The sequence below is a fragment of the Dendrobates tinctorius genome, unplaced genomic scaffold, assembly GCF_039654945.1.
Source record: "Dendrobates tinctorius isolate UK_male_01 unplaced genomic scaffold, ASM3965494v1 ptg000151l, whole genome shotgun sequence".
NCBI classification, from domain to species: domain Eukaryota; kingdom Metazoa; phylum Chordata; class Amphibia; order Anura; family Dendrobatidae; genus Dendrobates; species Dendrobates tinctorius.
In genome coordinates, this window is record NW_027361818.1 from 2,695,091 (window position 1) to 2,709,545 (window position 14,455).

Sequence of the window (14,455 nt, forward strand, 5' to 3'; positions counted from 1 at the left end):
CTCGATGGCACAGGTGTGAAAAAAGTGACTACAGGATAAGGGAGATTTTGAATTTCTGTGAGATTTTGAATTTCTGCAGACATTTGTGGACACTGGACACTTGGATTGTGTGAGGCCCACTGAATATCACAGTGCTATGTCACAGGCTCGATGGCACAGGTGTGAAAAAAGTGACTACAGGATAAGGGAGATTTTGAATTTCTGCAGACACTTGTGGACACTGGACACTTGGATTGTGTGAGGCCCAATGAATATCACAGCGCTATGTCACAGGCTCGATGGCACAGGTGTGAAAAAAGTGACTACAGGATAAGGGAGATTTTGAATTTCTGCAGACACTTGTGGACACTGGACACTTTTGGATTGTGTGAGGCCCAATGAATATCAGAGCGCTATGTCACAGGCTCAATGCAGCAGGTGTGAAAAAATTGACTACAGGATAAGGGAGATTTTGAATTTCTGCAGACACTGGACACTTTTGGATTGTGTGAGGCCCAATGAATATCAGAGCGCTATGTCACAGGCTCGATGCAGCAGGTGTGAAAAAAGTGACTACAGGATAAGGGAGATTTTGAATTTCTGCAGACACTTGTGGACACTGGACACTTTTGGATTGTGTGAGGCCCACTGAATATCAGAGCGCTATGTCACAGGCTCGATGGCACAGGTGTGAAAAAAGTGAATTGTAGAATTGGGCAGAATAGTAATCTCCCTAGAGTGTAGGTCTGTAAGAACGGAACAAGTCCTCCACTTATCCTTCCACAGTGACACACAGATAGCTTCACTGTGGCTGTGATAACAGCCGTTACACGGTACTGTGTGAGGAGCGTACACCGCTGTATGGTGTGAATAAATGCACGCTCAGTACCTTAGCAGGACAAAAAAAAAATTGGGATTGCTTTTAAAAAAGCAGTTTGCAGAGCAGTGGGGAAACAGCAATGCAGCTGTCAGGAAGCCTTAGAAGGCAGCCTAACAACCAACACCGCTGATCCACCACAATATAGCCTCCCCTTGCACTGCACACACAGTGACTGGTGTGTTGCACAGGCAAAATCGCTAGCAGCAGAAGCAGTTTTTTTGTCTTCTTCCCTGCCTAACGCTCTCCCTACAGAATCAGCAACCTCTCCCTATGCTAAGATCGGCAGAAGTAAGATGGCAGTCGGCGTGCATGCCCTTTTATAACCTCTGTGACGCCCACCAAAGCAAGCCAATCACTTGCATGCCCTTCTGAAAGATGGTGGCGACCCCTGCCTATGTCATCACGTTGCCCACAGTGTCCGTGGATCCTGATTGGCTGAAAAAGAGCGCTAAACAAACTTTTGAAACGCGACTTTGGCACGTAAGTGGCCGTCCTCATCCTAGGGTCGGGTTTCGTTTCATGAAACCCGACTTTGCCAAAAGTCGGCGACTTTTGAAATTGTTCGACCCGTTTCGCTCAACTCTAATTAAGACACGTTTAAGGCATTTATTTTATTTTTCTAAAAGAGTTGTCTAAGTTTGTACTATATGGCATATCCACAGAATTGGTGATAAATGTGGATATTGCAGCTTCTGGAGAATGGGACCCCTTTTTGCAGTAAGAAAAGAGGTGGCCAGAGACATGCATCTCTGTCTATTAATTTTTATGTGAGTTTCAAAATTTACCAGATGTGCTTGTCAAGAACGCTACAATCTATCAAAAATAACTATTTGTAATGTAAATCTGAAATGTAATTTTAAGACCAATTATTTCCACAAGTTAATAAATAATGAATAATTTCAAAGCAAATTAATTTACGGTATCTAAAATTTTTCAAAAACTTTTGAATTCGACACAATTTGAATTCTTTGCATTTTGATTTCCTTGAATCCAGTAAAGTTGCTGACCGCATTTTTTTCGAAATTCAAAATTGCCAGGAAAAGTTAAAATATATAAATAAAAAAAAAAACTCACTGGACCTTCAAGTATTTTTTTGGTCTGGTCACCAGTGTGATCTTTACTGAGCAATGTCATGATGTGCATCACTTGTCTTCAAAACATCATGGCCTAGTCAATGTAGGACACACTGAACATGCTGGGTCTTTAAGAAGATGCTCGAGATGGTCCATTGAAGGCAGTATTGGTGACTGGACGGAAGAATATGAAGGGAGCAAAACATGCTCATGCAGCAGTTCACTATTATGTCTGAGGGATCACATGGTACACTCTAAACACTTGCACCAAGTGACGTTCCTCACCTCCAGGGAACATGTATGGTCAGCTTGGCACAGTTTTACCCAGATACCCTTTTGTCCACAAGGGCCCAGGAAGGCACAGGGAGTGAGAGAATATGGCCCACACAGTCACTGACATGATACCACACTAGCTCATAACCTTGAAAGGCTCCTTTCACTAGCACCAGTGAAACAGCGCCTGGTCAGCCTGATAGGACTGCCACCAGGTCCTCGTTAGATACAAGCCTGGTCTGTTAATGGGATTATATGAGGCCAGAAACCAGCACCGATAGCATGGAAAATTAAGCTGAAATCATGGACCTATGAATTTGTGGAGTGAGATGAAAGAGCAACCCAAGGTTAAATTATATATTTAATCACCTTAAGGGCACATTAGACAAAACACTACGTACACAATGGTCATGCATATACAGTGGTCAGATATACAAATACAATAGTGGTTGGACAAAGTACGCAGAATATAAGAACATCTGTTTTCTCTCAGAAAGGAAATGTAACATCAACTGTTCTTCACTGTCCTATTAAGGGAATAGAAGAATCCAGGATATCTATAAACAGAAAGATAGTGAGGAAACACTTAGCTAACCTAAATGAATTCAAGTCTCCAGGTCCAGATGAATTACACCCCAGAGTACTGAAGGAGATAGCAGAATAAATTTATGAACCCCTCTCCATAATCTTTGAAAATTCTTGGAGAACAGGAGAAGTCCCAGAAGACTGGAGAAGAGCAAATGTTGCTCCTATCTTCAAAAAGGGGAAGAAGGTGGTCCCAGGCAACTATAGGCCGGTGAGTCTGACTTCTATACCAGGAAAGATCTTTGAACAAATTATTAAACAACATGTATGTCAGTACCTGGATAAGAATGAAGTGATTAAACAGAGTCAGCATGGGTTTGTAACTAATAAGTCATGTCAGACTAACTTAATTTCCTTCTATGACGGAATCACTGATTGGGTGGATCAGGGAAATGCTGTAGATATAGTATATCTTGACTTCAGCAAAGCTTTTGACAAAGTATCTCATACAATCCTTATTGAAAAAATTACTAAGTATGGAATGGACAAGGCAACTGTTAGGTGGATTCATAACTGGCTTAGTGATCGGACCCAAAGAGTGGTCGTAAATGGCTGCACATCCAGTTGGAAGAATGTCTCAAGTGGGGTACCACAGTGCTCTGTCTTGGGCCCTGTATTGTTGAACATCTTTATCAATTATTTAGATGAAGGAATTGAGGGTAAACTGATTAAATTTGCTGATGACACAAAGCTAGGAGGGATAGCTAATACTAGAGAAGAGAGAGAGTATTCAAAAAGATATAAATAAACTGGAGAAGTGGGCAGCAACTAACAGAATGGTTTTTAACAGGGAAAAATGCAAAGTACTACATCTGGGCAATAAAAATGAAAAAAGCATATACAGAATGGGAGGAATAGGGCTAAGCAACAGCACATGTGAAAAAGACTTGGGTATACTAATAGATCACAGACTGAATATGAGTCAACAGTGTGATGCAGCAGCAAAAAAGGCAAATGCAATTCTAGGATGTATTAACAGAAGCATACAGTCTAGATCACGTGAAGTCATTATTTCCCTCTACTCCTCTTTGGTCAGACCTCATCTGGAATATTGTGTCCAGTTTTGGGCACCACATTTTAAAAAAGACATCAACAAACTGGAGCAAGTTCAGAAAAGAGCGACCAGAATGGTGACCGGTCTGCAAACCCTGTCTTATGAGGAAAGGTTGCAGGATTTGGGAATGTTTAGCTTGCAGAAGAGAAGACTGAGAGGAGGCTTAATAGCTGTCTACAAATATATAAAGGGCTGTCACATTGTAGAAGGATCAACTTTATTCTCATTTGCACAAGGAAAGACTAGAAGCAATGGGATGAAACTGAATGGGAGGAGACACAGATTAGATATTAGGAAAAACTTTTTGACAGAGTGATCAATGAGTGGAACAAGCTGCCACGAGAAGTGGTGAGTTCTCCTTCAATGGAAGTCTTCAAACAGAGGCTGGACAGACATCTGACTGGGATGATTTAGCGAATCCTGCTTTGAGCAGGGGGTTGGACCAGATGGCCCAGGAGGTCCCTTCCAACTCTACGATTCTATGATTCTATGAAATGGACCGGGGCTGTCACATGGGAAGCTGGTGGTCCCCTCTGATCCTTGACTTCTCCCCACATGATATGTCATTGTGACCTCCCCAGAAAAAAGCAATAGGCCATGCTTTACATCAGCATTTAACCCCTTTGGGTGACTTCCCTCCTGCCACCTGGGCTGAACATAAATCCCCTCCCCTTGCAGCTAAACAGTCAAAAACCTAAGATGGGTTATAACTCCTTAATGGACAATTCAAGGGAAGTGGTTTTGGTGCCATCAGATCTGGCCGGGCCCCTGCTATGCGTTGAGACCAAACATAGGTTTGCTACCTGGCTCCTACTATATTTTTTAGTTTTCTCCCCACTATGAGGTGCTAGAATAGATTGAGACCCTGGAAGGTGTTCAACCTGTTCCAGAGATTGCGATAATGTAACTGGTGTGTGGCTAGGATGTACAATAAGTCCATATTCTCTTTATAAAATACTAGCTGTTTGAACAAAGCAGTCACACTTCATGGACTCCATAATGCAAACAAGCCTTTTGTCCTGAGCTTAGCTGGCTTAAGGTGTGAGATCTATCACTCACAGTTTTTTGAGGATTGACCACCTGCAGAGCTAGGTGTCCTGTTACAACTATTCAAAGGAAGGGGGTTTTATATTCCCATGCCAAACAGGATACAAATGATTGACATGAAATTATATCTCCAATATTCTTCACAGTTTATTCTGCAATATACAGTAGGAATCCCTTGCAATAAAGCATGTTATGCCAACTCCATCTTAATTCTAGTGTGATGCATAGGAATGTCATCTATTGCAGCACATATTTCCATCTCATCTCATCTTCTGGAGTCCAGACCGATGACAGCTGCGTAGACGATTTGTTCTTCCTGATTTTGGTATGAAGCTGGATTTCTTGGTTGCAGCTTGGTCTTGTTTAGTTCAGTATAGAGAATGTTCTCCTAGGAGGAAAATTTCATATATGTTAATTTTTCTAATAAGCAGTAATAAATCAAGCAATATGCCCACACACATTCTTATGAATGTGAAAATGTAGCAATCAGCTCACCTGTCCAGTTGCACTGCAAAATAGTCCAGTAATAGCAATAGTCCAAATGAGAACCAGTACTTACCTCTTCTTAAAAGAATTGCATTATTGATCCAGTTGTATAAAGGGCACAAAATGTGGTTGAACACAACGGCACAAAAATAAAAAAGCAGAAAAGAAATATCTGCTGTGCTCCCTGGCAACATGTTTCAGACCTATATCGTCCTTTGTCAAGCCTTGCAAAGGACCATGTAGGTATGAAACATGTTGCCTGGGAGCACAGCAGATATTTCTTTTCTACCTTTTTAATTTTTGTGCTGTTGTGTTCAACCAGTTCTTGTGGCTTTTATACAACTGGATCAATAAAGTAGTTATTTTAAGAAGATGTAAGTGCTGGCCATCATTTGGACTGTTGACATTCTTATTGTTTGTCTTTTTTAAGCTAAAACTAGATGTTTAGAAACTTAAAAGAGGCAGGAATCTCCATGTACTTTTATTTACTATTCTTTTTATATGTGTGTTTGAGAGGTTGGGATGTGGATTAGGAAATACAAGGATTTATATAATCTTGTTAAATGGATATGATTTTAAAGTCATTAGAAAACAAGCAACATTGCAATTTAATTCTTATCAAAAATCTTCTGCATTACCAAAAAAAGGATATTAAATCTAAAATTTGCAGCTCATTGCTTAGTTTATCAGCCAATTGTGTGGTCTATTAGGAGTGTCTGGTTTACTGGTGCTTTGCTATAGAGTTTGTAAGCTCTGCTTTGAAGCTGGCTGAATATTTAAACCCAGTCAGTTTCAGTCACCCTATGGTCCTCGAATGGCACAGGGGCAAATCTGACTCTGCTTGTGGGTCGCCCTCCCAGGGCTGTGGGGTACTCGGTACCGGGCCGGTGTCTGGGGAATGTGTCACAGCAGCAGTGACCCAGTCCGTGGCCCTGGGCGCCCAAGTAATGGGGAAATGTAGTTAATGGAATAGAATAGTTTGTGACGCCACTTGTGGTGCTCGGCAAGGGAGATGTTAAGCCGACGCTGCATGCAGATCCTCTGGGACTGATGGTATGGTGCAGCAAAGATGTAAAAGCTCCCCACAGGTGAATCTGTAGTCCCAGGGCAGTGTAGATGTGGTTGGCACGGGGATGTAGCAGTGCCGTAAGGGTAGGAAGCTGACAAGACACAGCGGGGTGCAATTTCTGTACCTTTACTTGATAACTGCAGTCCAGGGACCTGATTACAGATGGTACTGGAGCAGGCTAGCCTGGAAGCAGCTCAGGATTCTCTCTCAGCAGATGGGCTGTGCAGTCTCCTTCCTAGCGCCTATTTGGATGAAGTACTCCTAGTACTGAGTTACACTGGAGTTCCTCCTAATTCTCTTCTACTAGCACTGCTCGTATGGCAGACAGCTGTAGCTGCTATTCCTCTCTTGGCTCACTCCGTGCTGTTGTGTCTCTGAGTCTTAAGGCCCCGTCACACTAAGCGACTTACCAGTGATCCCGACACCGATATCAAGGTGTCAGGATCGCTAGTAAGTCGCTATGTGATCGCTGGTGAGCTGTCACACAGACAGCTTCACCAGTGATCAGCACAGCGATGCCGAGCGCCCGGCATCGCTGGCCATCCCTGTAAACATAGAATCAAAATAAAAAATATAGTTATTCTCACCTTCCGATGTCCCGCGCAGTCTTCCGGCCTCTCTCCACGCTCCGGTCCCAGTGATCCTTTGCACAAATGACCGCGAGATGTCACGGTCTCGAGGGATAACAAAGTTTCACGGTCATTCGTGCAAAGGATCACTGGGACCGGAGCGTGGAGAGAGGCCGGATGGCTGCGCGGGACATCGGAAGGTGAGAATAACTATATTTTTAATTTTTTTTATTATTTTTTACACCTGATCGCTGGTTTCCCGCCTGTCACACACAGCGATGCGTGCTGGCCAGCGGGAGACCAGAGACCAAAGAAATGTCCAGAGATTTCTTCCAGCAATCAGCGATACCGGCAGGGGGGCCGCTCGCTGATCGCTGTCACACACAGCCATCTTGCTGGTGAGATCGCTGTTATGTCACAAAAGTTGTGACTCAGCAGCGATCTCGCTACCGAGATCGCTTAGTGAGATGGGGCCTTTAGATGGGAGTAGGGCATTTACAGCCTCCTACTCCTCTGGTGTCTGTTGCAGGACCGTTAGTATCCATATAACTGTGGAGACCAGGCTCCAGTTCATGCGCTCTCACTGTGAGGGAGCTCTACTTCCTCAGCTCAACCTCCAGCTTCTCTCCACACGTCTGCACACGTGGACCTCCTCACACTAACTGACCACTCCTTCCTCTTGGCCCTCAGACAGCACTCCTCCCTTCAAATCCGGTTCAGAGTCCCCCCTGCTGGCCTGGAGTGGAACTGTGTTGCATGTATAGGTAAACTGCGAGAGAGACTCTTCACTGCTTCCAAGCATGACACCACCCTCCCTGGAGGAAGGCAAAGTCACTGTGGCGGCCATACTCCTGGGGGCGCCACATTTGCATTGCTGGAAAGTGTTCAATTCAGATCAGCAGTGCTACCATGGCACCGGCCCAAAATGCCAATACTCAGGAGAGCACTGCCCACCGGCCACTGCAAGTAGGAAGCTTGGAGGCCGGGAAGACAGAATATTATAAACAATTTAAATATTATAAATAATATAAAACAGAGCTATTCAGAAGCAATAGATTTATGCCATCATACCATTATCTACATAAATCATTTTCAATCCATAAAAACATATAAAAATTGATATTCTCCTAATATTTTCCCAAAAAATAAAAGAAACTTCTTGGGAGACTTAAACCATTTGCTAAAGTATAAAATGGTGATAAGAAGGAAAACTGAATTGGAAGCTCCTTTAAGTATAATAAGTTTAAAAATATTTCCCGATTACAGGTAGGGTATCCTACTAGTTTCCTACTCCACACTGATGAGGGGCAAATACCCTGAAACAGCTGTCTGTGGATGGATACCATGTTTTGGCATAGGTGGTTTCCTTCATTGGAGACTGCCCTTCCCGTGGTTGTTCCTTCCCGGGGAAAGACCTGGCTAGTCATTGCTTGCGTTGAGAAACACGTGATGGTGTCTCCGCGGCTTGTGTTTTGCATGTTTTTGCATATTTCCCATAAGGGATGGGGGCATTGCTCTAGAATCACTGCGTTGAGAAACATGTGATGGTGTCTCTGCAGTGTTGGATGTTGATCTCCATGAGTTCATTCATCCTCATTTTTTACAGGTAGGGTATTGGCGCACTCAGGAGAAATTGCTCTACAGTATATCCATTTTTTCTATTAACCCTTATAAAAATTACAAACTTGGGGCTAAGACAACATTTTTGTGGTAAAAAAAGTAATAATTCTTTCTACTCAGCCCAATGGTATCAAATTCTGTTAGGTGCACGTGGTGCCATGATCACTGCACCCCCTGATGAATCCATTGGGGGGTGTAGTATGTAACATGGATAGATTGTAAAAATGCGGTCTGATTATAGTTACATAGTCTACTCTATAGCTATATAGACCATGTTCATGGTTGCCATCCATTTTTAATAGATCCAATATTGATAGAAAATGGATCCATTACAAACGGAGGAAATAGGGATCAATTTTTTTTATTTTTGAAGAATCAATTTGAAAAATGAACAATGCTATCAGTTTTGAATTTTTTTTTTGCTAAGTTTGTAACAAATGCATTTTTATTAGCGGTGTCTCTAAACTCCTGTAGTATTCTGGGCATGTGCAGTGCTAGTAATGGATGACAGTGTAGATGATCTTTCTGTTATGATGTATTTAATTGCTTCCTGAAGCAGCAAATTTACGTTTTTGCTTTTTTTGTTTTTTTTTCTTTTATATCTCTTTTACCTTTACCTTGGTATTTACAGTTTCTGTCCACATAGCCACATGAGGGCTTTTTTTGTGGGATGATTGGTTGTATTGAATGACACCATTCTTTGTATCAAGTAATGTACTGGAAAATTGGAAAAAATCCAAGTGTGATGAAATGGTAAAAAAACAGAATTATGGCCATTCATTTTATGGTAAAAACGATCTGCCAACATGATTTTCCAGGTCTGAATGATTATAGTGACAACACACTTGTCCAGTTCTTTTTCATTCTTTTAAGTGGTAAATATTTTTTGGGAAATTTGTAAAAAATTATTTTATTTTGTTTGTGTTGACATTTTGTGGGACTTGAGCTTTTTTCAATTTTCCGGTGCTTAAGCTATGTGATGGCTTGTGTTTATGAGGTAAGCTGATTTGTTTTATTGATGGGGTATATGTGATGATTTCATTACTTTTTATTGTACTTTTTTGTAGAGATCCGACAAATAATAAAAAAAGGCAATTCTTGCAATAAAATGTTTTGGTGTATGGCTTTTATTGTATGGCTTAAAATAGATTGTATTTTGATAGATCAGACATTTACGGACAAGGAGATACCCAATATTATTATCATTATTTTTCAGGGAAATGTCGGGTGAATTTTAGGGTTTGGAATGCAGCGAGGAAGAGGACTAGAACGCTAATGACACCTATTGGAAGTAGCAATCCTAAAAGTCAATGTTGACCCTTTAACGAGCCTTGTCACATGACTTAGGATAAAAGCCAAAGCAGAATCTCAATTTGCAGACACTGTGTTTCGGGGTACTGCCCCTCATCAGTGCAAAGTGTGAGATCTGGTTTGGCTGAGTGAGAGGCGTCTGACCGATATCCAAGAAGTAATGTTTCTCCTTGCGGAGATTGACATGCTAAGCATGCCGAAATGAGGAGACTTAAAGCCACAATGCTCCTCTGGGAAATATGCAAATTGTCTCGATATGGTTTGGTAAAAACCTTTTTGTCAGTCCCCTAAGGGAACTCGAATCTTAAGTCATGTGATCACTGATATTATTAACTGCAATACAATTAAAAAAATCATGGTCTGCTATGAAGGGCTAGCCAACATGTTGGGTTTCACAAGTGCACTGTTATGGAAGGTATGGAGACCTTCAGCAGGCCCACAGCTGTAATGATAACCCATTGTCATCCTGAAATCACAACGTGGGAGGCCAAGAAGCTCGACTCTCTTCGCTCCTGTTACTGGCAGGTTCTGGGTGTATTACAATACTCAAAGCAAACTGATCATCTCCAGGTATAGTGATTATACACAACATAATTCTCTGTATATTAAGAAAACAGAGGAATGGACCTGTAGGCAGGTCCACTGTAGACTCAATCTGCTGCTACTTACAGTTTCCTGTTCATCTGCTTCTCTGTCCATCTTCTTTTCCTTTGCACACTCTTTGCTCTCCTCTGATTGGTTACATTTTGTGTACTAAAAATGAATGAAATGAATTATATCTACACTCCTCAGCATTGAAATTGCAGCAAAAAGAAGGAAAAGTGGTGGAATTATGGAAATCATAGGATGGATAGACATGTTAATGATATGCAAGTGATGAAAAAATGGAAACTAAATTTTCCAAACAAATCAATGTATTTATTATTGAGTTTGAGTGCGGAAATCTTTTCACTTACAGCTTCAGCAGCTATCAATGAGGTTAACAGTGGTCATCAGAGGAGGTTCTGCCACAATGAGTGAACTTGAGCATGCAAATCATCAATATCCACTGCTGGCAGCTCCCTATACAATTGTTAACCAATTATATCCCAGATGTGATGATGGGAAATAAGTCTGGAGATGCTGCAGCCATAGGAGTAGGTTTAGGCCACATAGACTGCTTTCATTAGCATGAGCAAAATGTGGTTGTGTTAAATATCGGCTCCTGGGACTTTATCATGTTCCCTTATAAAGATCTCGCTATGATGTTGCCCAAGTCATCTCCAGACCAACCTCCAGTTATCACTGCATCCCAGACAAAACATGGCTCGTCATCACTGAAGAGGATAGCTCTGCACCATGATGGAATCTGAGAGCGTTGGTGTGCGGTCAACAGAACCCTTATAGTTGTAAAACATCCCAACCTCATCTTACCACCTTCTGACGGCATGTATAGTCACTGTTTTATGTCGTAGGATTAGTATGTGAGATTTCATTTTACTTGCAGTATAGAATGGATCACTTCATATTATGTACTCCCTTTATCTAATACTGAATTTGTCAAAAACTAAACTCCTTGTCTTTCCTCGTCTACTAACCTTCCCAAACCCAATGTTTCAATTTCCATGTTTGGTTCTACCAATACTCCCCAGCAACATGCCCTCTGTCTTGGGTTTATATTGGGTTTATATTGGGTTTATATACTCATGTCACCTACACCTCAAAAACATTTCTAGAATTCAACCTTTTCTTACCATTGACTCTTCAAAAACACTTTCTGTCACTCTTATTCATTCTCTTCTGGACTATTGCAATTCTAGCAATCGGTCTCCCTCTTACTAAACTCTCCCCTCTCCAATCCATCCTGAATGCAGCAGCCAGGATCATATTCCAACCGCTACACCGATGCCTTTTTCCTGTGCCAGTCCAGACAGAGTACAGAGTCCAATATAAACTTATCACTCTCACCCACAATGCGATCCACAGTTCAGCCCCACCCTACATTTCATGCCTCATCTCTGTGTATTACTCTACCCGTGCACTCCGTTTGGCTAATTATCTAAGATTAACATCCTCAATGATTGGAACCTCACACTCCCATTTCCAAGACTTCTTGTGAGTTGCGTCACTTCTCTGGAGTACAATACCCAGGGAAATTTGATGAATTCCCAATACCCACAGTTTTAATCGTGCCCCAAAAAACGCATTTCTTTAGACTGGCCTATCAGCACACTTCCAAAATTTTCTTCAAAATCTGTTCCCTCGTAGACTGTAAGCTTGCAATCAGGGCCCTCATTTCTCTTGGTATCTTTTGAATTATGCGTTTACTCTGTTACGTCTTTATTGTCTGAATAAATCACCTCTGTAACGTAAAGTGCTGTGGAATATGTTGGCGCTATAGAAAAAAATATTATATCATTCTTCGAATCTGAGAAAACCTTGTGAGTAGAGAGATGAAGAGGCCTTCACGAGGCAATGTCACACTGGTACTTTTCTTGGGATCATGGTGAGGTGGTATAATGTAAGGAAGTCGGACCCCTTTAGTCTTTATTCCAAGTCCACCAATAGCTCAGTGTTACATAGATTTGGTCATAGAACCAGTGATGCAGCCATTTCTCAACAGTGTTAAAGGGGCTGTTTTTCAACACAAAAACATGTTGCAGGAATTACCATGGGGATAATAATGGGAATGTGGTCTAGGTAAGCCATAATGAATGACCCAGTCTGCCTTAGAAAAAGCTTTTCTTTTGTTTCTGAGTGTTGATCAACTGTATTAATACTCAGAACAACATTTTTTTTTATAACTTTTTATGTTAATTTCTTCTAAAAAGGATCTAAACCTTTTTTAAAACCATCAAGGATTCCCACTGTAACCAGCTCTTGTGGTAGACTATTCCACAGATTAATAATTATCATGGTAAATAAGTCTATTCTCCTCTGGAGATTGAACCTGCCATTCTCCAGGTAATGCTCCCATGTCTTTTATTGGGGTTCTACATGAAAAAGAATTTGACCAATTTTTTTATGGACCATTTATATAATTGAACAAATTAATCATGCCCATCCCTTAAGGGGGTTTTACACATAGCGATATCGCTAGCAATATCGCTAAAGCATCACCGATTTGGTGACGCAGCAGCGATATCGCTATGTGTGATACTTACCTCCGACCGGCTCCCCCACTGCCTGTTGCTGATCGCGCGAGATCGCGCAGCTCCATTTCTCGTCGGCTGCTTCCTGCTGGGCTTCCTGCTGGCGCCGACGAGCGACGCGTGGACGCGGGCGGGATGATGACAGGATCGCCTCGTCTGAAAGGTAAGTAACGACCGCTGTATCGCTGCTGCATCGCTGTGAGATCTGCCTGTGTGGCAGCTCACTAGTGACCATTTAGCGATGCACCAGCGATCCTGACCGGGTCGTATCATTGTCAGGATCGCTGGTGCATCGCTAAATGTGAAGGGGCCTTTAGACATCTTGTATCAACACTAATTGTATTTAATTCTTTTAATCTATCCTAATCACTAAGATCAGCTATGTACCTTATCAGTTTTGTGACTCTTCTTTACACTTTTTCTAACTTCAGGGCTTCCTATCTATGAACTGGTGCCAAGAACTAAAATGCATATTCCAGATGAGGTAGCATGAATGCTTTGTAAATAATACCTGTCTCCTCCATATGTCTCTGAACTAATCTCTCGATGCCTTCCCTCATGTAATCTCCGGTCCTCCCAAGACCTCCTTCTCTCCTCCACACTTATTCGCTTCTCACCCAACCGCCTCCAAGACTTCTCCCGGATAGCCCCCATCCTATTGAATTCTTTGCCCCAACACGTCCGACTATCAACCACATTTGGATCCTTCAGACGGAACCTGAAAACCCACCTCTTCAGGAAAGCTTACAGCCTGCAATGTCCCCGTTGCCTCCTCACCACTACCGGACATATCGCCTCAACCAACACCGGAACTGCTGCAACCCCCCAACCTACTGTCTCCTTCCCCACCATCCAGAAGAATGTAAGCATGAAAGGGCAGAGTCCTCTCCTCTCTATATCAGTCTGTGATTTAGTTTGTTTACTGTAAGTGATATCTGTAATTTGTATGTAACCCCTTCTCATGTACAGCACCATGGAATCAATGGTGCTATATAAATAAATAATAGTATTACATTCCTGTCCCATGAGTCCGTACAGTACCAATTTTAGTACGTGGCAATATCCTGTCGCCTTTAGAAGATGCTTATTGACATTTTATGTTGCTACTTAGTCTGTAACCTACAGGAGCCCCCAGGTCCTTCTCTACAAGTGACTCTCCTAGTTTTATTCCAGGTAAAACAAATAGTGCCGCAGATTATTAGTGCCCACGCGCATAACTTGACATTTTTCCATTCTGAACCTCATCTGCCAAGTCGATGCCTAAAAACTTAGTTTCTCCCAAGTCAGGTTCTAACTTCTGGAGATCCTCCATAGACTACAGTATATAGTTTAGTGTCATCTGCAAAAATAGAAACACCACTATTAATCCCATTTTATG

General features: G+C 42.0%; 1 protein-coding gene across 2 annotated transcripts in view; it reads right to left on the minus strand.

Annotated features, from left to right (window-relative positions):
• Positions 1–5,020: 5,020 nt before the first annotated feature.
• LOC141050186 (uncharacterized) overlaps positions 5,021–14,455 on the minus strand; it is a 126,684-nt gene continuing 117,249 nt past the window's right edge. For both annotated transcript variants that reach the window (XM_073547020.1, XM_073547021.1), the window contains 2 exons: positions 10,616–10,699; positions 5,021–5,279 (listed from right to left, as the gene is read on the minus strand). In XM_073547020.1, the coding sequence (XP_073403121.1) occupies positions 5,157–5,279; positions 10,616–10,699 (207 nt within the window). In that variant the 3' untranslated portion in view covers positions 5,021–5,156. The remainder of the gene's footprint in view (positions 5,280–10,615; positions 10,700–14,455) is intronic.